This window comes from Paraphaeosphaeria sporulosa (assembly GCF_001642045.1).
Source record: "Paraphaeosphaeria sporulosa strain AP3s5-JAC2a unplaced genomic scaffold CC84scaffold_7, whole genome shotgun sequence".
NCBI lineage: Eukaryota > Fungi > Ascomycota > Dothideomycetes > Pleosporales > Didymosphaeriaceae > Paraphaeosphaeria > Paraphaeosphaeria sporulosa.
The window spans coordinates 1,119,996-1,138,793 of NW_017253366.1; the positions used below are offsets into that span (position 1 = coordinate 1,119,996).

At 53.7% G+C, this 18,798-nt stretch overlaps 7 protein-coding genes across 7 annotated transcripts; 4 read left to right on the forward strand and 3 right to left on the reverse strand.

The window, feature by feature from the left end:
• The first annotated feature begins 570 nt into the window (after nucleotides 1–570).
• Nucleotides 571–2,318, forward strand: CC84DRAFT_866660 (uncharacterized protein). The gene is made up of 2 exons (XM_018187714.1): nucleotides 571–1,236; nucleotides 1,716–2,318. The coding sequence occupies exons 1-2, from the start codon at nucleotides 811–813 to the stop codon at nucleotides 2,094–2,096; spliced, it is 807 nt and encodes a 268-aa protein (XP_018034156.1). The 5' UTR covers nucleotides 571–810; the 3' UTR covers nucleotides 2,097–2,318.
• Nucleotides 2,319–3,264: 946 nt separating this feature from the next.
• Nucleotides 3,265–5,039, forward strand: CC84DRAFT_1096413 (FMN-linked oxidoreductase; the record flags this gene model as incomplete). The annotated part of the gene is made up of 2 exons (XM_018174665.1): nucleotides 3,265–3,387; nucleotides 3,450–5,039. 2 exons carry the CDS (start codon nucleotides 3,265–3,267, stop codon nucleotides 5,037–5,039), a joined length of 1,713 nt encoding a protein of 570 aa, XP_018034157.1.
• A 137-nt stretch (nucleotides 5,040–5,176) lies between these two features.
• CC84DRAFT_1260872 (uncharacterized protein) lies at nucleotides 5,177–5,557 on the forward strand (the record flags this gene model as incomplete). Its single annotated transcript, XM_018185020.1, has 2 exons — nucleotides 5,177–5,492; nucleotides 5,543–5,557. Exons 1-2 carry the CDS (start codon nucleotides 5,334–5,336, stop codon nucleotides 5,555–5,557), a joined length of 174 nt encoding a protein of 57 aa, XP_018034158.1. The 5' UTR covers nucleotides 5,177–5,333.
• Nucleotides 5,558–5,962: 405 nt separating this feature from the next.
• On the forward strand, nucleotides 5,963–6,609 carry CC84DRAFT_1219061 (uncharacterized protein; the record flags this gene model as incomplete). The annotated part of the gene is made up of 2 exons (XM_018183053.1): nucleotides 5,963–6,289; nucleotides 6,352–6,609. 2 exons carry the CDS (start codon nucleotides 5,963–5,965, stop codon nucleotides 6,607–6,609), a joined length of 585 nt encoding a protein of 194 aa, XP_018034159.1.
• A 2,017-nt stretch (nucleotides 6,610–8,626) lies between these two features.
• CC84DRAFT_1095746 (uncharacterized protein) lies at nucleotides 8,627–10,537 on the reverse strand (the record flags this gene model as incomplete). Its single annotated transcript, XM_018174629.1, has 5 exons — nucleotides 8,627–9,459; nucleotides 9,551–9,816; nucleotides 9,866–10,200; nucleotides 10,252–10,338; nucleotides 10,388–10,537. The coding sequence occupies 5 exons, from the start codon at nucleotides 10,535–10,537 to the stop codon at nucleotides 8,627–8,629; spliced, it is 1,671 nt and encodes a 556-aa protein (XP_018034160.1).
• A 3,538-nt stretch (nucleotides 10,538–14,075) lies between these two features.
• Nucleotides 14,076–15,445, reverse strand: CC84DRAFT_866573 (uncharacterized protein). The gene has a single exon (XM_018187713.1). It carries the CDS (start codon nucleotides 15,311–15,313, stop codon nucleotides 14,435–14,437), a length of 879 nt encoding a protein of 292 aa, XP_018034161.1. The 5' UTR covers nucleotides 15,314–15,445; the 3' UTR covers nucleotides 14,076–14,434.
• Nucleotides 15,446–16,631: 1,186 nt separating this feature from the next.
• Nucleotides 16,632–18,649, reverse strand: CC84DRAFT_1165971 (uncharacterized protein). Its single transcript, XM_018178839.1, has one exon. The coding sequence runs from the start codon at nucleotides 18,352–18,354 to the stop codon at nucleotides 16,852–16,854; it is 1,503 nt and encodes a 500-aa protein (XP_018034162.1). The 5' UTR covers nucleotides 18,355–18,649; the 3' UTR covers nucleotides 16,632–16,851.
• Between the last annotated feature and the right edge of the window lie 149 nt (nucleotides 18,650–18,798).

Below are 18,798 nucleotides of genomic sequence, written 5' to 3' on the forward strand. Positions count from 1 at the left end.
CCTGCGGGATCGCGGCCGTGTCACAGTTTAGGACGCTACTACAGCGAGGCGCACGTTGCAACGGCGGCTGCAGAGCTGCGCGCGGTGCAGACAACGGTATCCGCGAGCTGCTGTGCTCTCGTGGACGCTGTGCGCCCGCAAAAAAGCGCAGCGGCGGAGGACGAGCAAGCGGCCGGCGTAGAGATGACAGTGGAGCGATCCGCGATATGAGCTGGGATCATCCTGCTGCGCGGATGCTTGCAGCGAGGCTAGCCGCTAGCACGGTCGGTCGAAGGCGTTGGACCCTCGCCTTCACCAGGCCGGTACGGGCAGCACGACGTCGTTCTTAATTCACTCGGTCGCTCCCATTCCAGACGTGACCCCTCCATACCGCTCGCTGCAGCACCCTCACCGACAACACCCACTCCGTGTGCCTACCAACGCCTCCCGCACCGCACCAACAGGCGACCAGTCCACTCGTCGTGCTGCAGATACAGATCAAACCCGGGCCGCCTGTCGTGCACCCATCCTTATCTCTGCTCGACCACCAATTGCCGTCGACCGCAAACACGCGCAGAGCCGCAGGCTTGCTCAGAATAACTTCTGCAACGTGCCAGCGTCGCGCTGTTCTCCAGGCCTTTGACTTGTCGTCGCCGTCTTCCTTCATCACCCCCCGCCGACGCTCGCACCTCGACCCACGCGAACACCAGAACAAACGCCTGTCGCAAGTTCACCCAGCCTCCAACCACAACTCGCACTCTCGCCGCTCGAGCCCATACCCCTTGTCTCGGCCTTGCTCTTTGCTGCCACCCATCCTTATCCGGCCGCCTCATGTCAACCCAGTTCTCAGGCACGGCCGTCGCTGTGCAGCACAACCCGTTCCAGCACGCATACAAGAAGTCCGCGCTTTACAGCCAGATGGATTCAGGCTCGAATACCCCAATGAATGTGTCGCCCACCTCGCCGCGCACCATGGGCCACCTGCCTGCATATCCCCAGCATGCACCGGCGCTTCGCCCGCTGAAGACACCCGGCTACATCCCCGCAGCGCTGCGTAGGACCGAGAAGCCTGGTGGGCGGTCGCCGCCAACCGCCGACTCTGCCAGCGATACACCAAACACCACCTGGGGTTCTTCTGGACAGTCGCCCGGCGAGATTACTCCCATCTCCCGTATCGCGACCGAGGACATGCGCTCCATCTACGACGACACCCCGCTGTCTCCGGTGGCTGGGCCCATTACGCGCAACCACTGGCAGGTACGTTGATTTGTTTTCCACTTGTTGCTCTGTTATTATTGTTAGCACCCACTCCCCTCCACTTTTGTCGCGTGCCTTTCCGTGCGCGAGCCGCTGTTACGTACATGGTTCCGGCGCGGGCCCTCTAGCGTGGCAACGGTTCCCAGCGCCTCGCCGAATACCGACGCGAGCTGCAGCAAGCCCATCTTCGTCCCTCAACAACTCTTGACATTCGCATCGAGCCCTGACGTCGCTGCCATGCCCGCTCGTCGGATGAGGTGTGATGCCACGAGGTGGTTGAGGCGGCTGCCGTGCACTTTTCTTAGTTTTCCTTTGTCTCACCCGCCACGAGTCCCCCCCACACTACGCTTTGGCGAATGCAGGGTCGCCTGTCTCCGGCCTGCCTCGGCCATCTCCCATCCTTAGCCCGTTCCTTTGACATTTGGCGCCTCATTCATACCTCCCGGCCCAATCGGATAGAGCTGACGGAATCGTTCTAGCCTGACAGTTCGACTGTTGTCTGCACCGCTTCGTGCTGCCAGCAGCCGTTTGGTCTCTTCATGCGTCGCCATCACTGTCGCAAGTGCGGCGGCATCTTCTGCTACCAGCACATCCAGAAGCAGGTTCGACTCAACGAGCACGCTTTGTTCCATCCTGAGGGCGAGTTGCACAAGGCCTGCGATCGTTGCCACACGCAGTTCCGCGAGTGGGAGCAGATGCGCTCCAGCCGCACCAACAGCGAGAGCTCTGGCAGCATCGACAGCCCCGCCGCCGTGCAGATCGAGCAAGCGCCGCAGGCGAAGCGCCCAGAGTGTGCCCCCAAGGCTAGCTTCCTGTCGCAGAGCTTCGGCGGCGGCACCTGGAACTGGAGCACCTTCTAGTTCACGACTGCCTCGACGAGTCTCTTTCTGGCCATTCGTGCCTTCTTTCTCAACATGATGATATCCCGGACGGCCTATCGCCTACATAAGGGCACACGGTCGTCCACAATTCTTTCCAGCTCTTTCAGCTTCTGCACGAAGCATCTGCATAATTGCATGGTATCCTGGCGCACAGCATTATCCGGCGGGTGGGCATTTTCAGCGATTAGTATTCCTTTGGTTCGCCCATAGACTCGCCGCGTTCTTGCGAACGCGTGCTGCTCCGGCCAACGAGATATCCAACCTAATGATTGTTTCTTCTAGCCCTGGTCAGTCGATCGGCTATACGACCTGGCGACGAGGGATTCGAGCTGCGGCTCCAGCGTAATGGCGTTTTAATGGACTGGCGTATGGAGCATTGACGATTTCTTTTCCTGACTGCGTTCGATGACATTGTAGAGTGCTCTAGCACATTGCAAGGCAATGACTTGCACGTGGATTGGAGGGGCTGTACGAGTATAGTCGTTGCGTGGTGGTTAGTGGAATCAAGTTCTTTATGATATAAATTTGCCGTTTGCAGGTGGTGACTCGGTGGCTAGTGATGGCGTGATGCAATGGGGCCCGTGATGGGGTTCCGACGGCTCTCGGAGTGAAGGCGCGACAAAGTGGGGACTGGGAGGGCAGCCGCACTTGAGCAAACACTCGGTCGAAAACAAAGAGTAGCGGCAGCATCGCTCATATATGCTGAAAGCACATCGGGGGGCACAGCTTCTAGAGCTAAGAAACACACCATTCATGAAACATCACAGGCTCCAGAAGAATTCGCTCGTGGTCCACTCAGCTGCACTCAGCCCTATTTAAGATCGCTGGCGGGAAGGATGGCGCTCCCCGATTGGTCGGACCCTGGCTCCTGGGATCCAAAATTCTAGCACAACATTCTGAGAAGGGATGACCTCTTTTCATATCCACAATCACATCACGCGTGTGCCTTCACCGCTTGCCTGGGTCAACGTCCCGGCCTGACCCGCAACGTAGCGAGTTGGCAGCCATTCATTCGCTCTTCGTGCGCGCGGCGGGCAGCGGTGCCCCCGCTGTTCTGAAAGTTGCGACTACGACTACTTCAGGTTCTTACAGACGCTTTTTCGGTACTAGCACCGCGGGCATGGCATCTGGCGTGCCAACTTCGAAGATGGAGGGCAGCAGTGGTGCGGACCAGCCCACGCAAAGGACCAAGCTGCGCGGGAGGGCTTTCTACGAAAGTATAGGTAGCCCCAAGCTTGTGCTTGCGCCTATGGTGGAGCAGTCAGAATTCGTACGCCACCCAGACAAATATCACCTTCCACGTGCAGAAAGGCAACTAATAATGCATTCCAGGCCTGGCGCATGCTCTCACGCTCCTTCCTTCCTGCCTCGGAGCAGTCCAACCTCCTTGCGTACACGCCTATGTTCCACTCCAAAATGTTTCTCGAGGGCCCCAAGTACCGCGACTCGCATTTCCAGCCGCTCAAGTCAGCCATTCCTTCGCCTCCTGACGCATACCATATCTCGCAGCTGCCTGACTCAGAGCGACATCTCGACGGAAACCCGGCGTTCGACCGCCCGCTCACGGTGCAATTCTGCTCCAACGACCCCGACGACCTGCTTGGCGCTGCGAAACACGTCGCTCCGTTCTGCGATGCAGTCGATCTCAACTTAGGATGTCCGCAGGGTATCGCGAGGAGAGGAAACTACGGGGCATTCTTGCAGGAAACTCCAGAGTTGATTGCAAGGATGATAAAGAAGTTGGACCAGGAGCTGGATGTGCCCATCACAGCCAAGTTCAGGATTCTTGAGACGAAGGAGAAGACACTGGCATACGCAAAGACGATACTAGACGCTGGGGCGAACATACTTACCGTACACGGCCGGCGGCGCGAACAAAAGGGACACAACACCGGATTGGCAGATTGGAAAATGATTCGTTATCTAAGGGAGAATCTGCCAAAGGATACGGTCATATTCGCGAATGGCAACATCTTGCAGCATGATGATATTGCGAAGTGTCTGGAAGCGACGGGTGCCGACGGTGTTATGACTGCTGAAGGAAACCTGTACGATCCGACGATATTCGCGAAACCCCCTCCTGTAGGCGAGGAAGGCCGTGAATACTGGCGTGGACGAGATGGGAAGGGCGGTTACAGAGTCGATGCCGTGTTCCGTCGTTACATGGACATCATCCACAAGTATGCGCTTGGGCAGGAACCACCAGCGCGTGGTCCGCTCTTCCATCCCAATGATCCTGAAGAGCCGCCATCGCCGCCGCGGGATGAAGACGACGGACCACCACGCAAGAGACAAAAACAGAACAAGACCGAAAAAGGCCAACTGAAGAACCCGAATCTCACGGCTATGCAGGCACATTTGTTCCATCTCTTGCGCCCGCTCGTATCACAGCATCACAATGTCAGGGACGCATTGGCAAAGTGTCGGATGGGCGACATCGATGCCTACGAGAACGTGCTCAAACTCACGGAGAAAGCTGTCAAGGAGGGCATTCAAGCTTACGAACGGGAGCACGCCAATGGGCAAATTACAAATGGCGCAGACACCAGCAAAGCCGAGTCTGCACCCGAAAACGCACAAGATGCCCCCCAGCAGGAAGAGCTAGACCCATACGAGTCCTCGCTCGCCACTGTCGCCCGATGCAAACGTCCCTTCTGGGTGTGTCAGCCTTATGTGCGCCCGCTTCCGAAAGAGGCTATTGAGAAGGGATCAATGCAGCTCAGCAAGAAGGAAAAGAAGAGGCTGGAGGATGAAGAGGCGGCGGCTAAGGCGGTCGGGTTACAGCCAGAGGGCAGGATTGAGAAGGAGCCCTTGGAGAAGACAACGGCAAACGGACACACGGCTGAAGGGGTGCCAGCCCCGGTTGGAGAAACGCAGCAGGAGGAGGTTGAGATACCGAAGGAGGGCGTGGTGTGTGGATGAGAAAATTGGCTCGAGGCTCGCCCGACTTTACAGCACCTGCGGAACCACCCACCTCAGAACCAAGATACAAACAGCTCGACCTGAAGTCGATACCACGAATGATACAGCTATTGCAACATTGATTTACCTTCATCTTCACGAATTGCCGGGAGCTCGTTCCCTCTTCGACTGGAAAATCTTAAAAACGCGCCTCCCACGACAATCGCGAAATTTCCACCTCTTCCGTCTTCTGTATCCTCGTCCACTGCTGTGCTTTCTTTGAGTGCACGTCATTCTCGCCCTAACGCGTCGACAATGGCGCCCTTCAAGCCAAGTACCGAAGACTTCTACTTCGAACTGGGCATAATTCAGATTGCTACGCAAGCTGAAATCAAGTTGGCGTACCGTAAGCTTGCCCTGCTAGGCCACCCGGACAAGACGGGATGTGTCAAGGATGATGCCGACTTCAAGAGTGTACGTTGTTGTGTGCGCACAGACTCACCCAGACTGATTGAGGCGCGTAGGTCTATAAAGCGTAAGAAAAACCTCGCAATGCAGAAGAGCGCGAGTAATATGACAAGGAATACACCAAGTGGCTGAGGGATACCTGGATGACATACCCGCATATTCTGACCAGGAAGCCGTGACACAGAAAGAAGCCGAGGAAGCGAAGGCTCAGCAAGAGGCTGAAGAAGCGAAGGTATGGAATGCAGCTTGGACGCGCGCTAAGACGCCAAGATGAAAGAGCTCGGGCGTCAGTACAGTTCCTTCCAACGTTACGTTGATATCGTGCGGCAGGAAAACGAGACACATGATCGATGCATGGATGAGACGGGTGCTAAAGTCAACCGATGGGCCCAATGTGGATGCGAGGGATGTCAGGCCCGCCGCCAGCGACTCGAGAAGGAGAAGGTTCACTCTATTCATTGGTCTTCTGATGAGCAATGCTGGTATACGAGTCCATTCACCAGATCAACCCTCCTCCTAAAGGACTAACCGATCACGAGAAGGTCTTGCTGCGTGCCTACTTGCAAGCGCGGCGAGAGAAGCAGGTCGAGAGAAAGCGAGACGAAGAGAAGCGCGAAGAAGAGGGTAAGCAGCGGCGCGGAAAGAAGGAGCAGCAGCGCAAGGAGCATCAAGAAGTGGACAGGCTTAAACGCGAGGAACCAGAGCAACTGCGCAAAGAGCGCGAGGAGCGCGTCAAAAAGGCCGCAGAGGCGAAGCGCAAGGAGAGCGGAAGCTCAAGGAGAAGTAGGCAACGGAGTGTAGCGGTGAAGTTGCACATTGCACCCAAGCGCGCAACGAGAAAGCTGCCCGGCTGAAATTAACAAAGGAACGCATCAAGACGAAGCAAGATGCGGCGATGACTCGAGCGAAAGGTGCCCAACCCAGTGTGGACAAGGTTGGAACGTGCATTGGCTGGAAGAAAAAGAGGAACAAGAAGAATATGGGTGCCAGTGATTGCTTGTTCTGTGGGGGGCGAATGAAGACATTCTTCTTCCTGCTGCCGGATGGCGTGGCGGATGCTTGCAGCCCATGCAAGAAGGCGCTCAATCATATCGCACTTCCCTCAAAGGATAAGGAGGAGTAGGAGGAGGAGGCTGCTGAGGAAGATGGCAAGGACAGTTCTGTATGGCTGGACGAAATCTAGCAGCCAGATGTACACAGTCTAATAATAGCATCTGTCGTTTAAGTCCCCATTCATGTTCCTCGATCCATTTTCAACACCACCAGACTGAACTCTATAATTTCCGAACGCTACAACTTCCTCATGCGTACTATATTCCGTGTGTACTTGTGACGCTCGATGCGAGCCAACCAATATCATTGACATCGTCCAGACTCCTGGCATGTCAACCGCGACTGCGGTGCGATGAGCTCCTGCGGCTGAAATGAGGACAGCATCAGATTCTCGGCTTTCACAGTATGTATATGGACGCCCAAGCAGCAACATTTCCGACGAGCGCAAAAAGGATCGAGGCGACCTGGGATGCGGCATGAGGACTGGGACATTGGGGATCTCTTGTCGGCCAATTGCGGTTGGGTTAAGGTTGCCAATCTTTACTTAGCCGCACATTACACCCGTGGGTGCTTTGCTAGTAGTGAATTTGCGGAGTGCAAAGCGTGCTAAGGGAGCTGTGGGTACGGTTCAAGGGCGTGATTATACACTCGTCTTTGCCTACTAATCGACGTCGAACAGAATTCATCTCTGAACACTCAATCTTTATATCACCTGTATTGTTGCTTGTGGTAGACGAGCGCAATCAGTAATGAGAGAATCTAGGCTTCAGCATACGAGCCGGCTGGCAAGCTGAGGTGGTTTTCTGTGGTTGAAGTGAGGTTTGAGGAAGTCCGGACAGCGACGGCATCGAGGGTCTCGTGGTGGCTTCAATGACGGTCATGTGGGCGTTTCTCAGGAACTTCTGAGCCCCTTTGGACCAAGGTACATACCATTTGGAACCGAGTAGAGGTCAACCCTGGATATCCCCTCGTGCGATGGTAGGCCTTCGCGTTACTAGCGGGACTAGGGACTGCAGCAAACATCAAGTGAAGCCGGGCTCGCTCGCAAGGGCTGGGCTAATGAGGGAATGCGCATCTGCCAATCGTCCACCAACACTCAGTCCACCACAGTTCACCAAAGGTTACCACGTTCCGGGCATGCAAGTCCACGGCATCGCCGCACCACTACCTGACCACGTCCTTTCTCCGCGTCGGTACCGCAAAGCCGCAGTCTTTAGTTCCATTCCACGGGCTTGGCAGCCGTAACTCAACCCCAGCTCCCGTCGCACGTGAAGCCGCGCGCGTGGCCGTTTCCGTCGCGCGACTACCTTTTGCACTGGCGCCGGATACATCGACGGGTCTCGGGAACGCGATTATTGGCTGACAGCTATAATCTCCAATTCCTAATAATAGACGCGATCCGACTCCGAAATTTGCGAAGCGGAGGGCATTTGGTTGAGCTTGAAGATAGTGTGCACGAGGCAAAGAGGGCCAATCAGCGAGGGATGTGAGGAGGGCTTAACGCCTGCACGTGCGAGGCTGCTGCACCGCAACCATGCACTGCGTCTGCGGAGGCTCTCCTTGCTTCTGTTTGCAGGAGTCTCACGCGGCTGTTTTTGAGTGACGGCGCCCTGGTTCTGGGAAACGGTTCCAAGCGAGGAGTGCGCATGTCTCATCGTGGGTGCACTGAGTCCCAAGTACACGAGGACATTGTCAAGCTCGTTGCGGTTCGTGTACGGGAAGGGGAGCGACGAGATGGAAATGATGTCCATTATTAGCAGCAAGATTATTCTGAACTCCACCAGCTGCACTATTGGCAATATTCGAGATGTCTCGATTTTCTTCGAGTAAAGCTTGGTCCTTTATAATTGTGATAGCGTAGTGATGTATACATTTGAGAGAATGAAATGCCATAGCAATATTACCGTATCCGATACCCAGATGCGCTTGACCATACAAGCCGTAGAGCTGACTGTTGCAGCCCGTGAGAAAAAGATCCAACAACGCCGCCTAAGCCCATCCTAACCATGACTAGAGGACCAGGTAATCGCTCAAAAAGCACAGTAGCCACATCGCCGCTCACGCATGCCATCGACTGTTGTCGCCAGTTACACAGAGATGTCGCCCTCAGAGTACCCACCGGGATAGTACCCATTTCGCCACTCGTGCCAGTCTGCACACCCGCCGTTCACGTTGTCCAAGCCGGCGGTGATGTCAGTTGCTCGCTCGACGAACTGGATGCCGAAGCCTTGTGAGAGATGGAATGGGATGTGACAGTGCATGAGCCACAAGCCCGGGTTGTCCGACTCGAATGCAAGCACGAGATATCCCTTTATGGGCAGAGTCGCTGTGTCGCGTCGAGGAGGGTTGTCCATATGCAGGGTCGAGATGTCACCTTCCCAAGTCTTGCCCGATTCCTGGGCAAGGACATAGAAGTCATGTCCGTGGAGATGGATTGGGTGCGGGACCGCGGCGAGGTTGGCAGGATCTTGTTGGATTACCCAGTACTGGAACTTGTTTGCCTGGCCGATGGCGTACGTATTTTCGGGCTTGGTAAAGTTGCCGCCGTTGTGAGAGATCTGTTGAATTGAAGGGTTGCTGATGTTGATGTGCATAGGCGAGTCACCTATCAGCCACTGTACGAGGTTTGCGCCTTCGACGATGGTGTTGCTGAACTTGACTTCCATCTCTTGGGGCGTTGTTTGAGGCACTTTGGTCTTGACCCAAGGTACAAGATTCTTCTCGTCATTGCAGCCTGTTGACAGCTGCGATGTTGCTTCCGAATCGGGGTTTTCTTCATCTGCACCCTCGTAGCGGAAGATGCTTCGGATTTGGCCTTGCATGAGATTCGGACCGTCACAGGCTCCGCCACCTGTGTCGACACGAAGCCAGTAGTTACCGACAGTTTGATTCGCATTGATAACAACGTCATAGCGTTGGCCTGTATGTTGGTCAACGGAAATGCTCCGAGTTATGATGCGCGGTTTTGGCGGGCCTAGCACAGAATTGAGGCTGTAAAAATATGAACTTACCAGCCGCTATCGTGAGTGAATTCGCACTATAAGGCACGATCGGGTTGAAGTCCGCTGCAATCACTGTGAAGGGATGTCCGTCGAGAGCAACGTTGACCCAATTATTAATGCCGTTGTTCATAAGACGCAGGAGATGCGTCTTTCCTTTTTGCAGCGTGGTGACGGCGTAGTTCCCACCATAATCTGAGACCATCGTCCCATTAACGAGCATGTTATCTGCAGTCGGCGGGCCATTGGCGTGGAGTGTAGCTGCATTGACGGCGAATCTGATCACTAGTAAGCGGAGAGACTCCCGAGGCCAGGCAATGCTCTTACACAGGAGTATGGAACCAATCCGTAATCGGAAGAGGTCCAAGGTCAATATCCCAATTCTTTGTTGAGGGTCCATGAATCACGATGGGTCCTGAGACGCCCTCGCTGTACTGCACTGAATAGTGACTGTGCCACCAAGATGAACCGTACTGCGTAGCCTTGAATCGGTAGGTCCTCGAACCGCCTGGCGGAATGGGACACTCTGTCACACCAGCAGTACCGTCCGCATCGTTTGTACCCAGCTGTCTCAAGCCATGCCAGTGAATGCCTGTGCCATTTGATTTGAGATTGTTGGTTACCGTGACTTCAACGTTGTCTCCCCAAGTAGCGTATAGCGTCTGAGGGCTATTAGCAAGCTTCGTTGCCAGTGTCATTCTCATTTATCTTACCGGTCCCGGGTACTGCCCATTCACCAACAACATAACCCTCTCGTAGCCATCTGGACTACCAGTAGTGTTGCTGACTTCCCAAGTGTACTGGCCTTGTCAACTTCATTCTATTCTCTGCGCGAATTGTACAGCTCACTTTGACTGTGTTCCCGGTGTCGGGCCATTTCGCATCCATGTCGGTTTCGATGTCGAAATCCCCCCAACATGCCCTGGACTGTGGACTATTCTGGCAGGAATAGTTGCGCACGGTGTTTGAAGTTTGGGGAGACCTTTTCAAGAGGCCCATGAAAGTATCGGCTTTTGGCAGAGCGAACGCAAGAACCGAAGGACATATGATGGCCAAAAATAGGGCCACATATGCCACTCTTGGTGATATGAACCACATCGTGAAGGCAGTGAGCACAAATGAGGGTAATTGAGGTTGTGTCGAATGCGTAGCGTGTTCAAGGACCTTAAAACGAATGCAAGGGTGGCGTCCAGGAGGACGAGCAGTCAATACGAAAGAGACGGTTGCAGCATCTTTGAGACCAGAAGGGTGGGGTGGCTATATACGCCGTCCTTCTCGCTTCTTCGAGGCTGGCTGGCATGGTGAAAGCGAAGCTAGAGCCTAGGGCTGGGCGTTGCGCGGGACACCGATCGGATCAAGCAATACCGTTGGCTGTCAGCCTAGCTTGACACCTGCGTGCAACCTTTTCCGCTGTGAGCCCGTGAACGAAAGTGGAATGGCGGGTGGAAGGTCGTGCTCCCGTCAGACTGTTCCTCGGGCGACAGCGGCTGGTATCAATGAAGCGTGATGCCCAGAACCCCTGACAGTTGGTCAGAACAGGTTAGTAGGGTTGTTGCGGTAGCTTTACTCCAGTGTAGAGATCTGAGGCTAGTTTGGCAGCGAAAGACTACTGCGATCACATTGCAGGTTACCGGTCCAGAATGGCACATCAGGCCACAGGCTGAACGATCGTGCAGCATTGGGCCGTATGGTGACGATAGGGCAATCTCAGACGCATTATGCACCTAGGAGCTCGTGCTGCTGTTCGTCAAGCGATCAAATTCGTTGGCAATGGCGCTGATGCGCTGGGTGTTGTTGTGTGAAGTCGGAGATACAGCAGCTCCTCCCGCATTTAGCTAAGCCTCTTCCGGCAGAGGGGAACAGCACCGATCTGGGACACTTGAACGCGCCCGCGTTAGCGTGACCGGAGTTGACTCGGGGAGCCGGTCGATCCAACACCAATCGCTATCTTACCGTAAAGCACTCATAGGGCGACGAAGCAAAATTGCCGCTACAGCCTGCTTTAACAAAGGGCCTCTGCCGGTTGTTACCGCGACGACCCAAGATCGTGACGTTCTCGTCACCGGAGCAGGGACTGGACAGGCAAAGACTGCGGTGTAATCTGCCGCTCCACGCAAGACATTAACTTGGATCTGGGCGAGAACTGAATGCAGACGCCTCTAGTAACCGCTCTGCCGAGGAGACATCACGATGATCGTCACACTGTCGCTGCCCTGTTTGTCAATGTAGTACTACTGGACATCCCTGCAAGCATGTGCATGAGGACTTCCGATGAAAGCTGTAAGCGAAGGACGCCTCCGAAATGAAAGGCTGAACACAAGCAGGCCTTCAAAAGAATTTGGGTCTTATCCAGGCACTTGGCTGAGGACAAAGTCACCAAAACCTAGCCCGAGGTCTGAGGTGGCGTATTTTTCTGCGACTACATGGTCAGTAAGTCGACATAACTGCCACATTAAGGGCAAAACCTACCGTACATGCAATAGCAAGGACAGCGTTCCACAGCCACGAAAGTGTATGCATGCCAAGAGCTCGAAGCAACAGAATCCAATAAGATGGTATCTTGTACGAGGTCTTGACTCTCGACAGAGGTAGCGATGCTCCACAGCGTCTCTACGCCACACCTGGCCCTGAGATATCTTCATAGTCGGAGCCCAACCGCTCCAGTCAGCCAGTTGTCGGTGATGCGCGTGGCGTAGAAGGCCAGCTCAAAACCGTTGAGCCAGCCTTCGCGGCAAACCCGATTGCTTCGAGAGGGCTGGATTCAGGAAGCTTGATTAAGGTTGCATAATACTAACGGCCGCTAAGATGTACTACAAGAGAAAAAATATTGACGCAGTGAGAAGCTTGTCCAGACTACCGGAGGAAGTGTTCCGGCAGTGGTCATTGGGTCCGTCAGCAACACTGCCGTAGCAACTGCGCTGTGATTAATTGGGATGTCGATGGTGTACATCAATTGAGGACATTCCTGCTTTAACAATATCGCGAGCTATTCGAGCCCCTGAGCTAAGAGTACGTCCCGCGGTACGTGTAGGCGCGGTGTGCCCGAATCTCTCAGTCAACGTACCAGGGCCTCTTTTCTATGGTCGATCATCGTGTCGCCCCTCTAGATTTTTCGCCACCGACAATCTTTTGTGAGAAGTATAGAACCACCTGGGTATGCACCAGTACAACGATTAAAGCTACCAAAAATAAGTCATGTGTTCATCAATCTAGCCAATTCGCTTCCCAAAGCAGCCCAAACGTCCTGCCTTGAACATTACAGTCGCGTATCGCCACCAGCCATCAAATCGCAAGATCGTACCTATGGTACATTCATCTACCGGCAAAAGCAACCGCGTATCTCCTGATACGATTAGCAATGCAAACCGAGCTGTAGAGTAACATCGGTGCCGTTGAGCAACATGTGAGTGCCTTAGTAAGCCTTTGTTCTTTTCTGCTTCCCATGTGCGGAGCTCGTGGCCCCGCAAACCCTTATCGGACCGCACGTGCGCCTCACAACATTGCCACGATACAGTGCTACCATCCTGAAAGCATGTATATGCAGAACAATTCGATGCCTGGGAAGCATGGGATTACATGATATAGTCAAGGCTAATTACCTCCCCCACGCTCCAAGGAGGTGAGTGACTCAGGATCCTGTTGTTGCGTGGAACAATTCCTGGATTCAATCGCAGACTCCACGTAATAGCGTTCTGTGCCTATCACCTTAGCATCCGATGATCGGAGAATCGCAAGAGCTGGGACAAAGCTCAATGTCGAAATGCGAACGTGCAATTCCCCATCAGCCGAGCCCTCGCGATGTAGCCTGAGTTCTATCGAGGTGACGCGAAAGTCTACTAACACATGAGCAGGTATTCAAGACTGACCTCTAGTGCGCATCCCATATCGAAGCATTGCCGCCCTCTCCGTACCTTCTTTCCGCCTCCGCTTCCTACTGTCTTACCTTTCTCTCGCGTCGTTCTTTCCCATGTTGCCTGTTTGGTTGCTATTTCCGGTATTGTGCCTCTCTGTGAGTTTGCAATTCTCTTCTGCTTTCCTCCACCTGCTCTGCTTGCTCCATCGCAATGCGGTCACGCCTGGACTTCTCCTCTTTCCAATCTATCACAGGATTCCAGCTCAGCATTGTTACTTTTGGGAGAATGGCTGTATTGGTTAGGTTTGTTTGAGACTCAGGTATGACGGTAGAGATGTAGTGGGTATAGTGGCTTCTGAGGGGCCTCAAGCATGCTTATCTATATCGATGCGACGGGCAAATCTTCATAAAGCTATCCCATTGCAACGTTGGTTCGGCGGCTTAATCTTCGCGGCGACTCGATTACGTGACTGCTTGTATGCTGGAAGCTGTGACCGACAGTCGCCCTACGTGGACGTTGACTCGCCTTTGACTCGCATCGTGAAATGCGGGACACATTTGCGAGGCACTCCGTGTGTAGGCAAATAGAGACTTTTGATTGCGATCTATAGCGGCCGTAGCATGGGAAACGGCCATGCGTCAAATCTATCACTCCTTCCCAATTTACCATTGCTCATTCCTGCCTGGAAGCGACCGCCTTGCGGCAAGCCCAGAATCTGGAATCGGAGTTACAAGAAAGAAATGTCGTGTCGTAGTACGTTTTCTTGCCATATAGGGGGTATTGGGATATCTCTCGTCGTTGCTGAAGATGAAACATGAGAACAAAAGAAATGTCGGAGTCGCCAGAGCGCTGTTTGGGGTACGCTGTTGAGATCAAGGGTATCCGTAACCAAACCCGGGCCACAGCGCAGGTGGAGGAGTGGCTATGTAGATTGGCCTAGATTTCGGACAAGTTAAAACCTTTCGATCAAGTGCGCCTCATCGGGAGAAAAGGCAGAGAAAACAAGGAAGGATATGCAATGCAGAGCAACGGGGATGATGCATTACAACCTTCCGTTGTCAATCTTCAGCCTCTTCCACATGCCTACATGCTCGATGCCTTCCTCCACCCAATGCGGCTCTTTTGCTATCTGCACTTCGCCGTTTTCACTCCTAAGTTCCTCTTTGAATCCGAAATGTTTCTCCCAGTAGTTCTTGAGGTTGGCTTGAGCGTGAATCATAACGAGGCCTTGCCATGTGGCGGCGTCGTGAGTTGCCTGGCCGCGCAAATTGGCAAGCTCCATAGTCGTGGGTGAGGGTGGCTGATAGATAGTGTCGGGATGCTTCGCGGCGTAGTCGATGGCCGTGTTTATGAGCAACTTTGCGAGGCCGAGCTTACGGTAGGGCGCGAGAACAGCTAGGCGGCCCAGCTTGACGTACGGCTCGGTGGGGTGCTTCTTCTCGGATGCAGTGGTGCCTCCAGGTGGGTCTGCATCCGAATGCTTGTCTGGGCTCTCAAGATATTTGTTTGGTCCATGCGGCGCGGGGATAAGCCGCACAGTACCTACGGGTAGGCGCGAAGCCGACGCACTTGCCCTTCTGGTGTCCTCTTCTTTGGTTGTTGAGCCCTCGGCGCGCATGTGCTTAGGTGGTGTGCTTGCGGTGGAAGCTACGGATGCATAAACCACCCAGTGCCAGCTTCGTGCGTCGTCTTCGTCGAACTCAGCTTCCAGGGGTACACCCTGCTCGCCATAGACTTCTTCACGTACCGACATGGCATCGCGGAAGACTTGTGGTATCGAGGCGGGCTGCCGAGAGTGTGGCTTGGTATTATCGTACTCGGTGAGGTCATTCTTGGGCGGGGCAAGCATGGAGAGAAACTCTGTGCCTCCGTTGCCGTTGCCGTTGGCGGCAAAACCGAAGCCTGAAGTGACGGTGGTCATCGTGGTGGACGGCGGGTGCTTTGATCGTCCGTGGGTTGTCGAGGCTCGGGGGTGCGTGGGTAGAGGTGAAATTTATGGCGTCGCCTACGTTGACTTGGGCGTAGGCGTCAAGGCAATGGCGTGATGGCGATTGCAAACTGCAGGTGCGACGTGGTGCTCCTTCCCCTCTTTTACCTCACTTGCGCGACGCACTTTTTTCAGGTCTCAGACTAGAACAAATCCGAATACGCTGTCCTCTTGGTCATTGGGAGTCACAGCCTGAGCGCTAGCGCGTTTCGTCCTTTATACCGGTACGATGAGCAGGGCGATCCGTGAGGGTACCATGTTTTATGGTGCGCTGCGTGCATGTGTCACAGGCTGAGGGTCCTCGATGACGTCGCCTGCCAAGCGCTAGCGGGAGCGGGTAGGCACGGTCTTTGCACACCATGCAAACCCTGCAGCAGTCATGGCCGAGATTACCGGTCCTATCACAGACAATCAAAATGGGTAAAAAGTATACTATCCACTCGGGACGGCAGCATTTGAGCTCCATCGAGATGAGGCCCGCCAGCCACAGAGTAGCTACAGCGCAACGGCGTCGTGAAATACTAATCTCCAGATCAGCAGGTTTTGGGCTGTTCAATGGCGCACCCTACATCCTTCAGCGGTGTGAGCAGGCCAGGCGACCTGTCAACATGTACTATGTTAGGTCGGACTCTCTAACTATCCTAGAACGAAGTGCCTCCATGAATCTGTAACCGGATACTATCACCTGATAACGCAAGGTCAATACTCAGGCTCATGCGACAGTTGAGGCCGAAAACTGGGTCCAGAATTCACTCAAAATGAAATCTTGCGCCAGAAAATGGCGAGATGAGGCATCGGTTACCTGGGCGGAGAATTTGTATTACATAATCCAATTGTGCCACACGGTATATTCACGTAACGAAACTCTCCACAGTGGCTGACACAAAAAATTGAGGTTCAGCACACCTCATACGTAGTAACTCACTGTATAATTCTGTTATAAATCTATTATCTAATAGTCTATCCCGTACTTCCATAGCTACGAAATCAAGCTTTTTTATCAGCCACTGTGCTCTGTCGCCCGTGGCTAAGCCCTCACAACCATTGTCACGATCGTCGAAGAGGCGGACCAGTATCCAAAGAAGATCGATGAGTCTTTGAAGCTGTGCGATCGCGAACGACTTGGACAGGGTGCCTGAGCGTGTGTGTGAGACAAGCATGACAAAGCCGCTTTTGCATGTATGAAGATGGTATCTACGCGTATAATTCCTATCTATAAAAAAAAAAAAAAAAAAAAAAAAAAAAAAAAAGAGTGGACTTCGATGGGTATTCCGAATGTTTGCAGACCAATTTCGCTTATAATCATTCCTGTCGATACCTTCCATAAACGCGATCTGGTTTCAAAAGATGAAAGGAATTGCCAAATTCAACACTGAGCATGTCAGGCATACGGTTTAGGCACACTGAAACACCGACGTTCGAACGAGTAGTGCAGGGCCAATACACCCTGGTTCACACTCGACCGTTCGAGTCTAGCTCTCGGATGGGTGAGAGACCGTAGATACCTCTTCCACCACAGGATTGGCGGAAGAGGATAACTCCAGAGCGTCACCACCGGTCAACATGTCCTGAGGAGCGACAGAAGCGAGTGAGAGTCGATCCAATCCGCGCGAGTTACGAATCGTATTTGCAAGTACTGAGTCCAAAGAATCACGTTGCGTACGAGCGTGGCGGGATTGCTGCCAGGACAATCGAGTGCGGAACAAAGACGCTGGACGTGGCGAGCGGGAGCGACCTGCTTGCTGTGAGGACCGCGGGCTTGAGGGATCCTCCTGGTACTCAACGGCGGTATCTGCCTCTGATATTCTGGTCGCACTGATTGTCAGTGGCCCGGTATGATTGAAGAAGGCATCTGGAGGGAGTGCGTCAAACTGACTACCCATTTGATCAAGAGAATAGCGCTGAAAGGTTGGTGTGGTGGCTGAACGATGTGGTAGCAGAATGTAATCGCCAATGGAAGAGGTCGAGTGTCGTCGCTTGCAGTCACGCTGGAGGGCAGAACGCGACCTTGATCGCTTATAGGCCGTGATACGCTCTCGAATCCATGTATCACGCTGCTTTGGCGTCATATTGCGAATGGTCTCCTTGTCGACGGATTTCAGGTCCTCGATGATCTGCCCAGTCATCTTTGCAGCTCCGCTATTATCATCTCCGACATGCCTGGACGGTCTCTCATTCTCCGATGACACCGACGCAACTATGTCAGGTGACGTGATCTGTCTTTGCATACCCGTTTCAGTGTTTGGTTCCTTCCCATCGCGTTCTGCCGTTAGCTTAAATCTTCTCGACTTGTGGTATAGCGCCTTGTAGTGAACTTGTTTTAAGACGCCGAAAGCCTTTGTGAGCTTGCGTTTGATGACCCTGAGCGCCGTTGAGCCATTCTTTGGCGGGCCGGGCGTAGAGATTTCTGCTACAGGCCCGTCACCCAGCACTTGCGTCGGTCTCGCTTCGACATCATCATCGGGCAAAGCGTTGGTACGATAGTCCCGAAGACTTCTTCGTTCAGAATTCACAGACGCATCGGAAAAATTGCGAGCGTATAGTGCCGAAGAGCTGCGAGATGGTAACGGCGAAGGATCTTCAGGAACGTTGGCCAAGGCTGTTGGTAAGGCGATTGAGGCTGCCGATCGCACCATGCTGAATAGAGTGTAGCGAAAGTTGATTTCCCCGTAATCTAACTCCGTTGTAACGGTACTGAGCAGAGATATCTGCGTGCTGTTAAGCCCACCGATGGTAAGCCATTTTTGACCGCAGTGGTCGCAAATGACGTGGCTCGCTTCGCAGATGCCTTCAACGACGTGTATCTGAATCGTAGCAGCCTTGTGGTGGTGACCACACCGAGCACAGTTACCATGGATGGTAATTGGCCATCTGCCCGAGGGAAGCGAGGGCTGCTTATCACTGCTCATGGTCGACATAGTATCGTGCCGGGTGGAAGTCGATGAGAACGGGAAGGTCTCGGGAGGCACGTCCATGCTGACAGGATCCCAGCAAAAGGCTTTGACGGCCTACAACCCGTCCTGTTGAGGTTCCTGGATTCTTCGCCGTTAAGCTGGCCCTGGGCCGTTGTAAGGACGGAAATATGGCTCAAGCAACTGGATGCATTGGATATCCTGAAGTTAATATGATGCAAAGTTGGGGGTAGACCTTGAAACGAGAAGCGAGATATAGATGTTCTTGGATGGAAATGCTAGCGAGCAAAGAATAGTTGATTATACATACAAGGCTACGAGTTGTGCAGGGCGATAAGAGCCATTTATTGGAATGATGATATCGTTGTGCATTGTCGGAGGCCTGCTCCCAAAAGTAGGTGCCTTAAACAAGGCATCGAACGCCACATCAGGAGGCCGGCAACTTTGCATCGTGGTGTGCTCAGTGTGGCGCAGTCGTGCTCTCACGAACCGCGCCACCCCAAGTCC